This window comes from Cupressus sempervirens, chromosome 7 (genome assembly GCF_028749045.1).
Source record: "Cupressus sempervirens isolate cs-2001-9-10 chromosome 7, ASM2874904v1, whole genome shotgun sequence".
NCBI lineage: Eukaryota > Viridiplantae > Streptophyta > Pinopsida > Cupressales > Cupressaceae > Cupressus > Cupressus sempervirens.
In genome coordinates this window covers 86,831,006-86,848,726 of record NC_143124.1, presented here as the reverse complement: position 1 = coordinate 86,848,726, position 17,721 = coordinate 86,831,006, and the positions used below count along the sequence as shown (strand labels likewise).

The following is a 17,721-nucleotide window of genomic DNA, read 5'->3' as shown; positions in this document are numbered from 1 at the left end:
AGTCAATATGTGAGCACATGAACTAAAAACCCTTATATTAGTGCAATAAAAATATTCCATCTACAGTTGACCAATTTTCAAAAGATCGAAAACATCATGATTTTTTTTTAAAATTCCAGTGTTTGATCTTCATGATCTACATAGTTTGTAGTCAAAAACTGCAAAAACATTGCAAAAGTTTCACCATATTTTCATGAATCTCAAAAAAAAAATATTTACTTTATTTTGTCTCTGGTATTTTTTTGTAAGATTAGATTGTGCCAAATAGATTTCCATATGCTAAACTAATTAAATTTTTAAAAAAACGAAAAATAAAAATTTGAGAACCCACTTGACAATTTTAGTGAACCGCTAAAGTTAGGCTGCTCACCTTGGTTCCCCTTCCGTAGAATTTTCCTTTATTCCATCGGATGTTTCGCGGAAACTGAACTGCCTTGACTTTCTTGAGGAGGCTCCAACTTTTTCCGTAGTGCCCGACAGCCGTACAATCGGGGATGTAACAACTCATCTTTTTTTCAAAGTATTTGTCTTTCCCTTCGATGTTTCCTCCCCTGTTTTTCGTGTATAGTTATAGGCATTTTTGTCCCCTGCTTTTCCTGTACAGTTCGGGGACTGAATGAGTTATAGCCATATTTCCTCCCTCATTATTAACAATACGGACCATGAACTGAACAAGTTTTAGGCATTTGCCGACCTTTTTTTTGGCCCTTTATACACGGGGGCCCTTTATAGCCATTTTTCTTCCCTTTTTCCGCCTTTGTACAGATCAGGGCCTTCACAAGTTGTTGGAGGCATTTTCCCACCATTCTTTTTTCCCTGCAGGCACCGACGATTGAATAAGTTCCAGGCATTTTCCTCCCCTGCTTTTTTGACTACACAGACTAGGGTTTGAACAAGTTCTAGGCAGTTTCCTACCCTTTTACCCCTCTCACACCGGGGACTTATGAAGTTCCTGGAAAATTCCTTCCCCATTTTTTCCATTTTCATGTTTCGGGGAAAGCACTCAACCTCCCTTCTTCATTGTACATGTCATAGTAATTTCAAGGAAAAGATTAAGCTTACCTGCAGTATGATCTATTTGATTCACTCTACGCCTCTTCATCCCAAAAGGCTCATATTACATTACGCGTACCGCGATCAAATCCATATGCCCTGCTCTCTCTCTCTCTATCTCTATTTTTTCAAGTGCTGTTAGTGTTTGAACTGCAAGTAATGGCGTCTTCTTCATCATCTCACAAGCAAATTCGGGAATCAAATGCTTTCAGTGAAATGGAACCTCCTGGCAAAATAGCCAAGGTTTTTGAATCCTCGAGATTGTTTGATGTATTCATCAATCACAGAGGCCCCGATGTCAAAGAGACTTTGGCAACGGAGCTTTACAACTCTCTTAGGCAATTGGGAATAGAGGTGTTTCTTGATTCTCAAGAGAAGGAACTTGGGAAATTATTTACATCTACTATTGAGACTGCCATCCGCTCTGCTAAGGTACACATTGCCATCTTTTCCCCAAGATATGCAGAGTCCCCCTGGTGCCTGGCTGAGCTGCTTCTCATGATAGAAAGTAAGGTCAAAATCATTCCTGTGTTTTATCAAGTGGAGCCATGGGAACTTCGCCACATTGAAAAGGGAAGATATGCCGGTGCGTTCATTGAGCATGAAAATAAAGGCAGGTACCCCCAGAAAGAACTCAACGAGTGGAAGGAAGCTCTTCAAACTCTTTCATATATAGCTGGAGTAGAATTTCACAGGTAACCTTTCTGTGGTTTTGGTACCTGTACCACTCTATATGATTCTGTTTTCCCTTCAAGTTCTGCTTACTATTTTTGCATTGAATTCCGTTTTCATTTTATAAAGTTTCAGCGACTACAAAACCATAATAGCGGCAGTGGAAAAAGAAGTACACAGCAGACGATGTTTGTATGTTGCAAAGTATCCAGTAGGGCTTAACAATCTTGTGGAAGATTTTGAAAGACGGTGTCTTGATGAACTTGTACAAGATTTTGAGAACCAGTGCGGCCTGGCAGAAAAGAAAAATAGGCCTAATGTTGTTGGCATTTTTGGTATGGGTGGAGTTGGGAAGACAACTCTGGCTAAAGAGTTGTTTAATAGAAAACTTTCAGAATACTCTAGAGCAAGCTTTCTGTTTGATGTGCGAGAAGCGTCTGCGAGAGGTGAACTACATCGTCTGCAAAGTAATCTTGCTAAAGATCTTTTTGACAGAGAAAAAAGTTTTACAAGCATAGAGGAAGGGAAAAGCTATCTCAATAGTCTTCTAACAACAACAATCCCTTTGAACTTCCTAATAGTTGTAGATGACATCGATCATGTGGAGCAGTTAGAGGCTCTATTGATCATGGATACCTTAAATAAATCAGGTAATAGTCTTATTATTGCAACAACTCGCGACGTTGGAGTGATGATCTCTACAGGGATTACTATTGGTTATCCTTTAAAAGGAATGGACAGAGGCAACGGGATGCAACTCTTTTGCTGGCATGCGTTTGACCAAGCTTTTCCACATGCTCAGTATGAGGCTTTGGTTGACCGATTTCTGGATGTGTGTGGAGGGTTACCTCTTTCTCTTTTGGTTCTGGGTCGGCTTGTTCATGGTAGAGATCTCAAGTTTTGGGAGGCGAATTTGGTAAAAGCTAAAAGGACACTGCCTCGAGATGTAAAACAGAAATTGAAAATAAGTTTTGACGCATTGGAGGATGAAGAAAAACAAGTTTTCATGGATATGGCTTGTTTCTTTTTGGGGGAACCAAAGCGTATAGCCGAACGAATGTTGGAGATATCAGGATGGGGCGCTCAAACTGCACTGCAAACACTAAAAGATAAATGCCTTATAGAAGAAGACCAGTTGGGTGATTGTTACAGAATGCATGACCACCTGAGAGACTTGGGAAGAGAAATGGCACTTGAGCTCAGTCCTCCTCATCGTCTGTGGCGTCGTCAGGATCTGCAATCCATGGTTATACTCGTTACCCTTTCGGGTTTGCAGCTGTAGTTAGTACTATAATATTCCAAATTTAAGTTGTTACTACATAAACTGACAACTGCACTGCTTTCTTCTGTGTATGCAGGAATTGCAAAATATCCTCGCCAAAACCGATACCAGGTGTTTCCATTCCTTTGTCGATCAGTCCATGGGCTGTAAAGTTAGATTCTTTTTAGGCCAATCAGATAGTTGTGTTGAGTCGTCAGCTTCCTTACTATGGCTCGAGCTTCAGAGGAACAAGTGGTACATGACACTACCACCAAGCTTGCCCCCATTGCCCGCATGGATTCCTCTTCAACATTTGCAGCGATTGGAAATTTCTGGTGGATCATTCAAAACATTGTGGGGGAATTACACAGAGGTATTTTAATCTTCTCAGTATTTAGTAAGGTTATATAGTGGAATGCATTATCTTATGGTTGTATTCGGATTTTCTCTTTCAGGATTGAGAGTTTTATTAAAAAATGTTTTCAATTTTAGGCACCCTTTCACTTGAAACATGTGATATTCCGAACATATTTGAAAGAGTTTTCAGAGTTAATAGCGGTATCGGCTGGTTAAATGTTCATAGATGCCTATAGATTTCCAATACAAGGTTTTTCTTTACTATTTTTGTTTCAAATTTCAATTATTGAGAGCATTATATAATTAAAAAAATTAGAATTTTGAGGCATCTCCAATTGAAAGAGCTGGTGAATTAAAAAATATGAGATATATAAAAAATGTGTTTATAAATGTTCAAAGATTCTAGGGCTTTTTATTTTTTGAAAATATGTTTTTAGATGCTCAAAGATTGCCAATCTAACACAAGGTTTATCTTATTAGTTCCTTCTACACGTAACCATTTAGTCCCAAATTTTTCATTTCATTTGACTAGTCAAATGACCAATCACAATACAGTATTAAATTTATTGTAAAGAAACTATATACTATATTTTTAATAATTGAAAAATATGATTTATCTCATTTCTCCTTCGTTTGAGCAACTTCAAACTAAATACAAATCTTATTACATCTTAGTTATATATAATTATAAAAATCGAGTAAAATAAAACAAAAAAAATTTACAGGGAAGATTCTCCAAATTTTTCCTGATCTTTTAATTTGGAACTTTCTTTGTGAATTTTCCAAATTTTCATGAAACTTTTTATCTCGAAGTTTCTTTATGATTTCTATCTAGTTCCCCATTGCATTGTCTTGCCAACGTATGATATAGACTGCTTACAATATGAGGCTTGAAGCTACCACTATTTTTACTATGATTGGAGCTGCTATAGCTATTACAACTTTCCTTCTCAATTAAATTTAAGAGAAATTTGTTTCCACTCCAAATTTGGATTGGAAGCACTTTCTATATCAAATGGTAAGAGTTGGTTTCTTAATTATCAATCAATGTTGTTGTAAGATCTCGGAGAAAGTTGCATTATTAGGAATTTATTGTAGAAAAGCCTCAAATGGCTATCCCTGTAAAATAAGAGAATATAATCTCTTCCAAGTTGAGTATTAATGTACTCTGGGTGATAGTGTTAGATTTGAGGATCTAAAGGTTGAGTCTGCCTTTGTAAGATTTTGGGTATGCCAAATGGTTGCTTCATCGATCTGTATTTGGAAGCTTGTAAAATAAATAATAAAACATGTACTTTTCTTTTGTCATGTAACCCTTGAATTATAGGTGAAGAAATAAGAAAATATTACATTTAGGTTTCAATTTGTAGAAGTAATTGATCAAAAAATCTGGGTTTCAACTTGTAAATGTAGCTGATCATGTAGTTTATGGTCGTCATTTCCCAACAAATCCATATTTGCCTAGAATTTTGGAGTTCAACTCTCTTGCTCCTCTCAACAAATATAACGGGAAAGTTTTTACATTTCTCATCCTGTTAGTGATTGCAGGGACTACTCATTTTTTTAGCTTCATTACCACTACGAAATAATTTATTTGTTCTTACAAATTATATAATGTCACAAACCATTAGCAAAACTATGAGTTGCACAGATTTTGAATCGCCTATTGCTAGCATGTGACTCCAACAACAAATTAATTAATTAATATGATTGTCAAATGCTATTCCTTTTTATATCAATTTCACAAACAACTATTTTTCATAGCCATATAACAGAGGTGTAGGTTTCAATGGATGCTAGAAAACTAAAATAGCAAGATGAACATGGGATAGTATCCTCTAAATTCCAGAATCTGAAGTTTTCTTTTCTAGATTCGAGTATTGATAGAACTTGATTTGAAGACTAGCAGGGATTTATTTAACTGAGTGATTTTGGCCCATGTTATGTTTCAGGGGCTAGAAATTAGTTTCGACAGAAACTATATGCATTGTCATGCAAAAATTTTGGTTGGCATATATAAGTCTTTCATGTTTAAAGACCAGCTGAGAACATTGCAGTAGTGACCCAATGGTTGTATATTTTGAAATTTGGTTATGGCTACAACCTATAGTTTAATATACATCTTGATTTGGAGATCAGAATTTGTATTACATTTTAGATTTGGAGATTAGACTATTTTTAAAGTTATTTTTTTCATTTTGTCACAAGTTTAAGGTGAAGCACAAATTTGGGCAAAGTGACTTCGATTGCTGGAAAATCTGATCAGGGAGCAAGCTTAGAGGTAAAGCTCAATGGAATTTTAGAGACTATTAGAATTTGTAACAGAGAATGTCCCTGACCCCACAAATTCATGGTTTCCATGACTATCAATTTAAGAACAGCTTTGGGATTTTTTTTATTAAATGGGATACGAGATGGTCACTAGAATCATGAGACATTCTCTTTGTGCGCTATAATTGAGTTATGCTTATCTAGTACTAGGTATATTCAGAAGGGAACAAATTATATTATAGATAGAAGTTTGGATCGTTCAACATGACTTTGTTTATGCTTACACCAATTCTGAGTCCGTCTTTCACCTAGCATCCAAAAGAACACACTCCAAATCATGTAGCATTATATATATATATATATAAATATATATAGAACCCGGAGTTAAAGAATTGAGAAATGAAACTACAAGGAAAAATATACCTAATAATCCTGGAGTGATGAAGAGCTATTTCTACAACACAGATAGTTACTATATACAGATATCCGATCCCTCTAATTTGAAGGGCGTCAACATAGCCCTACATCATCTGTGTAATTGATATTGTTTTCTAGCACCTCTCCTCTATTGCATCTTCTTCCCAGTTCAAATAACTATTGTACATCGAGAAAATTGTAACGCTTGTCAAATTCCCCTACTATTTGTTCATCAGATGAATACTTATGCAAGGTGCAAAAGGAAGGAAGGAAGCATCGATATAGGAGATCAATTTCGTGAAAAGTTCGTGGCCCTATCAAACATTTTACATTCTCATTCATGATGATTCAATTATCTTTAACAAAATACCGATCAGTGGGTAAAATTACTATTTTTGTATTCTGATTGACAACTTGCAACAAATTACTGATCACTGCTACATGTTTCTATTCGATCGAATAGGAAATATAAATGCTCCCCACTACATGAGGCTTTGTCGATATGCTTATGTTACCTATTTTTATATGTACAGTATAAGTGGGCGGCCAAACCAACTATTAAAGTATTGCCTTGACTGAAATAATTAATCGTTTCTCCGTAGTAACTACATTTCCACTGGTATGTTCTACAAATCACGCCTTGATATGGAAAACGATGGCATGTTATTTTCACTACCCACTTTGAACGCACCCTTTCATGATGCATGTGGTGACAATTCATGAATTGACCATTCTAAACCACACCATAAATTTTTATTTATTTATATTAATTTAGTTTTTTGTTTAAATAATATTTTATCAGTTTCTATAATTTATTTAGTTAATAGAATATATATTTGTTAGAGATGTTGCTATTTTTCATATTATATTTTTGTATTTCTCTTATTAATTTTTCATTCATTTTTAATATTGACATTACATGAGAACATACACTTTCATATTTAGAGATTAGTCCCTGGAGGAAAGTATTGGAATCATTCAATTCAAATTTTCAATTTAATTGACCAATCAATTCATAAAATTTAAAAGATTAAAAGAAACTTAAAATGATTATATCTTTTTCTAATTTTTCATTGTCTTATAAATCATATTCCAACTAATCTCCTATTATCTCTTATCCTCTATTTAAAATATATTTTGAAGGCATGTAATATATCTATTACATCTCCATACTTGTCCTTAATTAAATCTTAATCTTAATGTTCTATTTTGACATTTCATAACGGTCAAATTGCGGGCTAATATGTGGTACTAACTAACATGAGAATCTCATTACCTTCTTTGGATACATTAAATCAACCATCTTTGAAAGAACTAAGCTCATGCATTATGTCTAATTAAAAGCTTTAAGTGACATTTGGTATTCCATTTAAGTTCATAATTAATTGTACAATTTGACTTAATTCTTATTATTGGAAATATTCAAGACTATGCTAAGTAACTAAGAGGGGAGGGGTGAATCAATAACTTCTAAAACTTAAATTTTTTTATCCAATAATTCAATTATCATATCAGATTTAGTTGCATGGATGAGAAATTGAAAGCATAGAAGCATCCATAACACTTTGACACAAAGATTTGGTGACCCATAAACCTTCCAAATAGAAAGTAAAACTGGGGTGGGGATGGTACCCACAAACTTTAGTATTGTAGCATAAAGTTGGCTTGTTAAGGCTCACATTAATCACTTCTAATGATCTGCCTTGTTAGGAGCAAATAGGACTGCTAGGTCCACCTTGTGAGAGGTTTTTACATACAATGAAGTATGCAGTCGGTAAAGAGATTTATAAGAGACTGTTAGGTCTACCTTGTTAGAGGATTTTGACTAGTTCACTTATTGGGGTGAAATAGTAAATCTTTGTTCTGCAACTAAATTTGCTGAATGAGATTCATTTTAAGTACTGATCACCTTTCTATGATAGATAAGACTCTACTGCACCTTATGCTGATATGGCCTTTACAGTTCACTCTTCTTTTGCTGTATTACTTGCACATTCACTTTCACATTCATACACTCCATATATTTCATGTCTTGGATATGATACACTACATTACATATATATACCAACCCAAATTACATAATTACAAAGTCGGTCATTATACAAGTTAACACACATATTACAAAGTCAGCCCACATGAAGACACTCAGGTTCTGAAGACTGACTCGATAAAGTTTTGAAACACGATATCCACTATCATTGCTCGACATTGCCATGCACTCAGTAGATGTAGAAGCTCGATCCATACTGATCACTTTCACGGTAGTCTTGAACTCAGTCTGCACTGGTGACTTGGTAGATACTATGCAACTCGACATCACTTGTTTATCATGACTTAACTCGATAAATACTATCACCATAAGCTCGATTAACACTAGCTTCTTTAGATGAACTACGAACTCAGTAAACACTGATAAACTCGACATACACTAAAATGTACGATTTATACTATTGGACTTTATATTGACTGTATCTACTTGGTAACCACTGATATGCTTGGAAAACACTATAAACTGTGCAATGAGCTCAATAGCCATACAAAATCAGAATAAGTGTGTATCACTAATAACAAACTTGTCTGATATGTCAACAATCTTCCCCTTTGGCATTAATAAAAAAACACTTATTTGCCAAAATTGAATGCCTTATATTCATCACCGCATGATACTAGCTCAGTAGAATATACTATTTTTGAGATTTTTCAAAACTGATTTTGTAAGGTATACTACAGTATACTATGCATCTTCTGATATATAGAACATATCTAAAAATTTCTTCAACTATATACATTCTCCCCCATAGCATGTTTCTCCCCCATAATCTGTGACTCTCTCAAAACAATATCTAGACAATATACATTATACTATGTGTCTCTCTCCCTTTTTGATAGTAATGCCAAAGATTTATTTTGATTTATTTACATAGAGACACCAAAATGAGATAAGAATTCAAAATGTATCTTGAGAATGACTGCCAAGGTTTTATCCCAATTCTCTTGTAGGATCTTACATGTATTGAGTGCAATTTGTAACTCTGTAAATAGCTCTATCATGTGTTCCGCAATAGAGAAGTTATTGTCATGGATTAAAGTCTTGGAAAATACAATATGTTTTTGCATTGTATCCATGTTTGGAAGGATCATATTCTTTATATCAATCAATTTTGATTGGATTCTTGCTTCTCTTAACAATTCAGCCTGTATATCTGACAACAATTTAATTTTCTTGAAGTGTGTAGAGCTTGAGCTAGGGTCAAGTTTCAATTGTTGAGCACTAGCCTTTAGATCTATATCAATTTTGGACAATTTGTCCTTTATTTCCTTTGTGAACTCAGAGACATCACATAGCTTCCCAAAAAGTGATGACACATTTGAACAGGATGTCTCAAGATTGACCAAAATTGTAGAAAGCTCTACTTGATGAATTGCAATTTGTTAAGCAATGTGCTCCAACACTTTATTATCAAATTTCTTTTCAGCCTTCTTAATTAGCTTGTCTTGTCCATCTGTTTCCTCATTGAATTTTTGGACTGCTTCTGCTAATTGGAACAAAATAGGTTGAGAAGAATCAACCTCAATTCCTATTGCCTCTGCCAAAATGTTCTTGGCATCCCCAATAATCTTATACGCTTTATCTCTCTCCTCTCTAAGTGTTTGTTTTTTAGCCTTTTTCTAGAGGAGTTCACCAAATATCTGCATTTGATCTGGAGTGAGCTTGTAGATATCCCAATTGGGGAATACTGTCTCCTAATCTAGATCAATGTCTTCTTCTATCTCCTTTCCTTTCCCCAAAAATCTTGTACTTGGTTGAGCCTTAGGCTCAACTATCCTTGTACTTATTGCCTTTATATTCAGAATGGAGACAATAGTTGACATACTTGGACTTGTAGTTAAAATTGATATTGTATTGAGTAATGCAATACTTATAGAAATACTTGAGGAATCCAAAATTGATGAAGTCAAAAATGTAGAATCCAAAACTGAAGTAGACAAAACTAGAGTGCTTACCACTAAAGTATTCAAAACTGTAGTAGCCACTATATCCATAACTGATGATAGCAACTTAGTTGATGAAGGAGTCTGTAGCTCGGTAGATGAAGTAGAAGTTACTTCTATCATTGATGTGCTAAGCTGAGTAGGGACAACGTGTGATTGGACATTTGATGTATCACTAGTAGTCACAATTAAACTTGCTAAAGCTATCCCCATGCTTGATGTAGCCAATGGTTTTCCCAAAGAGTGAGGAAGTGAGGAAATTATTGCCACAACTATCTTGACTGGGTCAATTTCCTCATCATATTGCTTATCTTCCTCGATGGCTTCTTTCTCCTTGTACTCCTCATAATCAACTATGAAAAAATGAGTTGATTCTTCATCATCCTCTTCATTGTTATCTTTATCATCATCATCATCTTTTACTTCAACTAGATATTCACTTGGTTTATGAAGATGATAAACATTTTTCCAAGTATTGTTTGCATTCTTCACAACATATTCAATATCATTCAGTCATCTTATCTTCATTTTTCTTTAATGACTTATTCACCTTAGCATCTGACATGCTCGATAGTAGCTGCCTTAGGGTTTTCCTGTATATATCTTTGATAGTTTTCTTGGCATGTTCCCATCTTGGCCTGATTGTCTCCATTAATACATTGGGAATCTGAGAGGTTGGCTAGTTGAGTGAATACTTCCATTGACCCATTTTATCCATGACCAAATCTTCGATCTATTTTTTTCTCAACCTCAGTCCTGGTCTCATATTTCAAAGCTTTGAAGTTGGTTATACCAGCTCTTGCTTTCAATTCTTTCAGCCCATCTTGGACGGTGGGTGGAGGTCAGTTGAATATGATGTCACCTCCTTCTTTGTCATCCTTCTTCCTTGACCTCCTTGTGAAGACTGCAATGGATGGCTTGGTTGGCTAGGTGATGATCACTTTGCATTTCTTCTTCAAAGGTTCTTCTTCTTTCTTAGATTCTTCCTCATCCTCTGCTTCCTCCACATCCTCACCTTTTCCCTTAGTTAAAAAGAGAGGTGTATTTGATTTCAGTTTTGCTATTCTCCTCTTTCCTTTATTTACTGCTTGTGGGAGCTTTATTTCAAGTTCAATCCTAGCCTTAGTTTCATCATATGTACCAATGTAAGCTACTTTAGGATCAACTGGCTCATTGACAAGGGCTTCAATGATATCTTTGGTCTCATCAATGTTCACCTCATATCCAAGAGGTTTCACCCACACAATTCTAGGCCTTGTTGCTTGAATGTATACTTTGTCACCGTCAACCATGAAACATTCATCATCCTTGTAGTCCTCAACTAACTTCTTAGGAATTTTGAACCTATTGTTCATTTTTTCTTTGAATGCATCAAAGTAGTTGACCATGATGCTATTATAATTCTCACCCATCTTGATAATATATTCATTTATTTGGTAGAGCACAGGCACATCTTTTCTCCATACAATAGTGCCTTTAGATGGGAAAAACTTTTGAACATAAAAGAATAGGCAGGTTAACAGTGAACCAAACTTGCACGGGTTATTCTTGGATGTTCTAATGCTTTCCATATTCTTGTTGAACTATTTCAACAACAACTCGACAAGGTCAAATGATAAATTGTTCTTTACTACCTTATATGCCAAGTCCACGGCTTCGCATGACACACACTATTCAACCTACTTGAACAATATATTTTGCGTGCAATTATGTGAATGCCGAACTTCAACTCTACATCAATAAAATTGCTAATTTTCATTCCCCTGTCATCACATTCAGCTAGGGTTTTCTTCTCCAACTTTGCTCGACCTAGGGTTTTTTTTGTTTTGGATTTGGCTAGCATAGGGAGGCTAGTGATTCAATGAATCATCTTCTTGGTTATCAAAATTGGCTGTTCAAGTCACAGCTACCCATTATGCACCCGGATAAGGATAAACCTAATCCATTTGATTTGAAACTCTCGGGACATATGAAGGATATGTGTTAATCCTTTGGTTTCCAAATGTTTATGCTCAGGCTTCAATACTTCATTAACACATAGTTGACCTAGGTCATCATTCACCTCTAGTGTACCAATTTCTTGAATAACACATTTGAAATGAGTGCAAATGTCATTAATAAGAAGTACCTTTGGTGGAATTTGTGATTGCGCACTGCTTGGGTCTAGGGTTTTAGCAACTACTAGAGTGAACTTGAAATCTAATGCTTTCCATTCAACTCCATGAACCAACATGTTAGACCCTTTCTTGACCTTGCTGCTGCTTGATGCCAGCTTCACTCAGTAAATTGAGAGAAGTTAAATTTTTTTTGCAAGAAATTCACTTAATCACTTGATTGCACTAAAAATTGCTTCTTCGCAATAGCTCTTGAAAATTCAAGATAAGGAATGAATTTGATTCCATGCCTTTTGATAAAATTTCATCATTAATGCTCCGTATGAAGGTAGATTAGTTTACATCATGCTTGACAGACTGTCATCCACTGTTCTACTTTGATTACTCGGTGATGTTTTCTAAACTCAGTAACCATAGGTGTCATTATCACTTTCGATCTTGCTTGATAAAGTCTATGACCTGACCTTACTCGATAAAGAAGGTAACTCAGTGATAACTGATACCGATCTTGCTTAGTGATCCCTTTGTATCTTGAATACAGATTTGGATCTTTGTCACCTTTCAACTGGAACTGATTTGCATGTTATCTTGATAACCTAGTTCCAGTTCTCCTTTGAGAACTTAATTTGAAGTGGAGTCATCCAATTCTTGAGTGGCTTGATCATCATTGTTTGGACTAGTATCCTCGGTAGCCTTAGGAATCCATTGCTATCTCATCTGCTTTCAGATGTTGTCAGCTTTTTCCTTCTCTTTGTCTTCAATTCTACCTATATTCATGCAATTCTTGGCGAGACGACCAAGTTCTATATATAGGATACATCTTTTGGTGGTGTCTCTTTTTCTCATATGATGTTTAACACAATTCATGCTAATGCGTCCAAATTCTCCACAATAGTGACATCTACACCATGTATTGTAGTCCCAACCAAATATTGCTTTCACAATTTGCTCTGTTGGATTGAATGTCTTGGTTTTGCATTCTGATGCCTTATGTCCTTTTTTCTTACATTTGTGACATTTGACTTCAAATCTTGGTTTCTCTTTAAATTCATTAGCCCTATGACCATGCTGACTACAATTGTAGCACTTTCCATTGAATTTTTCTTTCCCATTACTCCAACATTTGTTTGATGTATGATCTATCTTACCATAGTGATTGCAAGTAGGTCTTTGATTCTTTTGAGCACCTTGTTTGGAGGATTCACCTTCTTCTTTGTATCCAATTCTTGCTTTGCCATTTTGTTCATAGAGATTCTATTCATTCAACTGATTCATGTCTGCTTGAGATTTCATTATCCTTTCATTGAGTTGCTTTTCAGAATTTATATCATTTTGCAATCTTTCATTCTTTGATCTCAAGTTCATGATTTCTTCATTTGCATTGGTGAGTTGACTAATGAAGTCAGTCTACTTGAGGGATAGATGTTGAATCTCATTATCTTTACCTTCCATTTCTTTTTTTCTTTTTCTTTTTTTTCTCTTCCATGATTTCACATAGCCTTATTGACTAGATTTCTTGCTCTCTTCTTAGTTTTCTCACTTCTTCTTGCAGTGAACCATTCTTTTCTAGGAGTTCTTTGATTGCATTATTTGCTTCAGCTGAACTACTTGAAGGGAAAAAGTCTTCAATTCTTTCTTTAATGTAGAGATGATCATTCATCTGACTTGAAAGTTTCTTCCTTCTTTTCAAGGATTGGGAGAGTTTCTCTTTTGCTTTCTTTAGTTGGGCAATGGCCATTTCCATATCCAATTTTTCATTATCAGTAGCTGTCATGTCCCTTTTGAAATAATTAAAAATAATAATTTTTGCCAAGGCAGGCAGGCCTAAGAAGGTGAAGTTTTAGAAAAAGGGGGTTAATCTTTGAAACCGTTGGACTAATAAATGAAAATTATTATTAAAATATGTTTTATTAACCCCTCTTGGACGTGAGTTAGGGTTATGCCCTCTTTTAAGGGGTTTGGAGGCATTTTGGGCTGATTCCAAAACTTGATTTTCGCTTATTGCTTTGTTGTTCTTCAGAGGCTGCCAAACCTGTGGAGAAGGAGACCCAGGTTTCTAGGAAGGCTAAGGATGGGAGTTTGAAGCCATTCCATGTGCAAGCTCATGCAGAGTTTGCCCTTGTGCTGAACAGCGCAAATTTGTGAGTTTTCGGCTGTGTTTTTTGTGCGAGTTTGGTGATTTCGGTTGAGTATTTCATATCAGTTTGGGTTGCTTCTGTATTTCAGACTTTAAGATGTTAAAATAAAGTTGAATATATGTATTGGGACGTGGTTAAACTTTTGAGATAGATTATTAGTGTTTTTGTGGTGTTTCTGAGCATTTTTGTGTTAATTTCGGGAGCCCAATGAGCATGGTTTTTGTCCTACGTTTGGGCGCTTTGTGTAAACGCTATATAGATCTGGAAATATCATTTTGTAGGCCGTTATTTTGCTGAAATTTCTGTAAAAATGTCCATTTTCAGATTTATTAATAATATGTGAAGTTGTGAAGTTTTTGGCATTATTTCGGACATACCTGATTTGGGGTTTATTGAGAAATTGGTGGATCTTTGTATTATTGGATGTTTGGTTTTGAAAATCTGATTAAAGGCTTGAAATATCATATAAAACCAGAAAAGGGACATTTTAGTGGTATCAGAGCCATCATCTTGCCAGCCTAAGGGTTTGTAGAAGTTTGCTTGTCAGTTTTGACAACTACCCAAATCTTGCATGTCATAATTTATGGTTGCATGTTGCTTCTAATCAACTGCATGTCAAAATTTATGGTTGCATGCTACTTCTAATCATTTGCATGTTAGTTCTTGGTGAATTTGGTGGTTGCATGTTGCTTCTAATCAGCTGCATGTCAAAATTTATGGTTGCATGCAACTAAGTGAAAGAGAAAAGGGATATTTGCAGCGAGAAAAGAATAAAGAAATTTTGATCAAACCTCTAGTTGAAAGTAAAAGTAAAAAATCCAAGGAAGAAAAAAGTATAGCTGATCCAGATGAAATGGCAAAGAAATTCTTCCAAGACATCCAAGGTATTTGTCATAATTGCTAGTTGTTGTAGCTGCATATTGCAAGTAGTTTAAGTCTCATATTTGTATTGAATAAAAGCCAAATTAGTTGCACATTCATGTTAGGTCATTGTTTAGACAATCTGGAGTCCTTTTGTAAGCATTCTCTTTGATGCAAATTGAAACAAGAGTCCTTGCAACAATCTAAAAAATTATATCAGTCATACGACCCCTTGCTTGCAAAGTGTTCGACGAAATGTCAAACAATTGAAGTATAAAGATTCTTGGTGCTTGAAGAAGTTATAACCTATTGGGGTTACATTCTACTTTATCTAGAATGGACAGGTATAGTACAGAGTCTTAGAGGACACAATCTTGAAAAATTGATATCCAGAGTCAGAACAGTAGAAAGGATGGTTATTTAGACATTCGAGATAAAATTAGGAAAATAAGCCATGAAATGTCTGAACAGTTGGTTGAGCACCACCGTATGATGAATGACATGTTGTCCGACCCAGCTAAGGTGGATAAGTTGATTGGATTTCTATTTGGCAAATTTTCTCATAGGGCAGATGACACAATTACCAAGAACTTGCATGAGGAGTTTGAGAAACTAGCTTATAGCCAAGCAGAGGTCTCAGATTCTACTCCGCCACAAGAGGTAGTGAGAAAGGATATTATGCAGATTGATAGTAATGGTCAACTTGATACTCAAATTGAGACAATTGTATACAGGTCGTCAAAGGGTGATGTCACAAGTATTCAGGATGGTATAGTTACAACAGGCACTGACTACAGTGTAGTGGGTTCAGATGATGATTATGAGGATGTTGTTGTGCATGATGGTGAGATACCTGGTAGAGATGAGCAGACATTGAGCATTCATGACTTTGCTGAGAAAGAGTCCCAGGCACAGTTAGATGCTTCGTCACATGAGGTTGAGGCTGGTAGTACTTCACATGATTTGTCCAGCCAGCTAAAAGTGAACAAAGACAGTATTGTGACTTCATTATCTCATCATGACAGGTATGTGGAGTTAGTTGGTATTGGTCACATTACTCAGGTGAGGAGTTTTCTTAAGTTACCAGCTGATTCTAGTTTACGGATATGGACTCGAGATTGTTATATTGGCATTTGGGATTTAGTTGACTTCAGATCTTTAACACTTTTTGGTAGCAGTGTTTGTTTGGGTGCTATCATGGATTTGATTAGCAGATTGCACAATGTTGTCTTTTCTTGTACTAGCAGCTTGTCCGATGTTGGTATTAGTTTTTATACACTGGTGTTGGGCTTTGTTCATATATCCAGTCGACTATACTTGCTGGAATGTGTTGATGATCTTTCATATTTGGCAATGTGTACAGATGAGTCCCAGGATCATATTTGCATTGATGACATCCAGGAGGATGCAGTGGGCAGTTTTGAAGACTTAGTTTCCTCGGCAGTTTCTTTTGGTACAGAGGAGTTGGACAGTAGTGCTACAGTTTTTGATACCTGGGTATGTGCATGATCATGGTGTACCAAACTATGGCCTTAAGTGGCAGTGAAAAATCAGAGAATCAGGGTTATGTCAACTTGACACATAATTTTAAAGTGTTTAAGGACTTTATATAAAAAAGTTGTAAGAAAATAATCTGTAGGAAATTGAATGTAGTTTCTAAACTACTAGGCCTTATCAGGAGAAAAAAATAATTGATTCGTCAAAAGTTTGAATTTTAATGCAGTACTACAAAAATTTCAGGGCAAAAACAAAATGGTGTATGTCTGACCACCTTAATCAAAATCAAATGATAATATATTTTTAATATAATTATAGATATGAAAAGTAGACTCATGCCCGAATGTGATGCATATTTTTTGGTATTTTTATTCCAAATAAATAATTAAATATGAATTTTCTACCAAAACTTTTTCGAAAAAAAAAGTCCCGTGTCTGACCACCTTAATTAATAGAAAATTTTATCAAATTTTATTTTATTTTATTTTTTCTTATACTAGGCGAAGCATAGAATGTGACACAACTTTTAGATTTAAAAAATGTTATACCGTTTGAAAATTATAGCTGTTTTTCAATCAGCATGTCAATCAACACTTTACAATAATCTTCATTGATAATTAACTAATAAATACTTATCAATCTCAGAATTTGACAGAAATTATATTGATGAAATCTCGAGAGCGATATTAAAAAACCCTTTTTCATTTCATTCAATTTCAATGAAAATAACATTGTTAGACGACTACTCGAAGTCTGAGTATCACTAAATCCCTCTTCAAACACGTCTTTTGGGTTGACCAGGTAGGCTTGGTAAATACCAAGCCTAATCAGATATCGGATTTCAAATCGGATATCGGATTTGACATCGGATATCCGATTGATATGACTAGGTGAATTTTGGTGGAAAATTTGAAATCCCAACCCATTTTGGAGATAAAACTGGATTTAAGACTTATAGCTTATGATTTATAAATTATTTTTGTTATATTACTATGTAAATATGTATTATAATATATATATATATATATATATATATATATATATATATATATAATAACGTAATGTAAAGATATAACATATAATATAT

General features: G+C 35.0%; 1 protein-coding gene across 1 annotated transcript in view; it reads left to right on the top strand.

Annotated features, from left to right (window-relative positions):
- The first annotated feature begins 1,072 nt into the window (after positions 1-1,072).
- The window catches only part of LOC149545624 (disease resistance protein Roq1-like), a 34,892-nt gene continuing 18,243 nt past the window's right edge, over positions 1,073-17,721 (top strand). Inside the window, exons 1-3 of the mRNA XM_089790743.1 lie at positions 1,073-1,748; positions 1,855-2,971; positions 3,084-3,359. Of these exons, the coding sequence (XP_089646869.1) occupies positions 1,213-1,748; positions 1,855-2,971; positions 3,084-3,359 (1,929 nt within the window). The 5' untranslated portion in view covers positions 1,073-1,212. The remainder of the gene's footprint in view (positions 1,749-1,854; positions 2,972-3,083; positions 3,360-17,721) is intronic.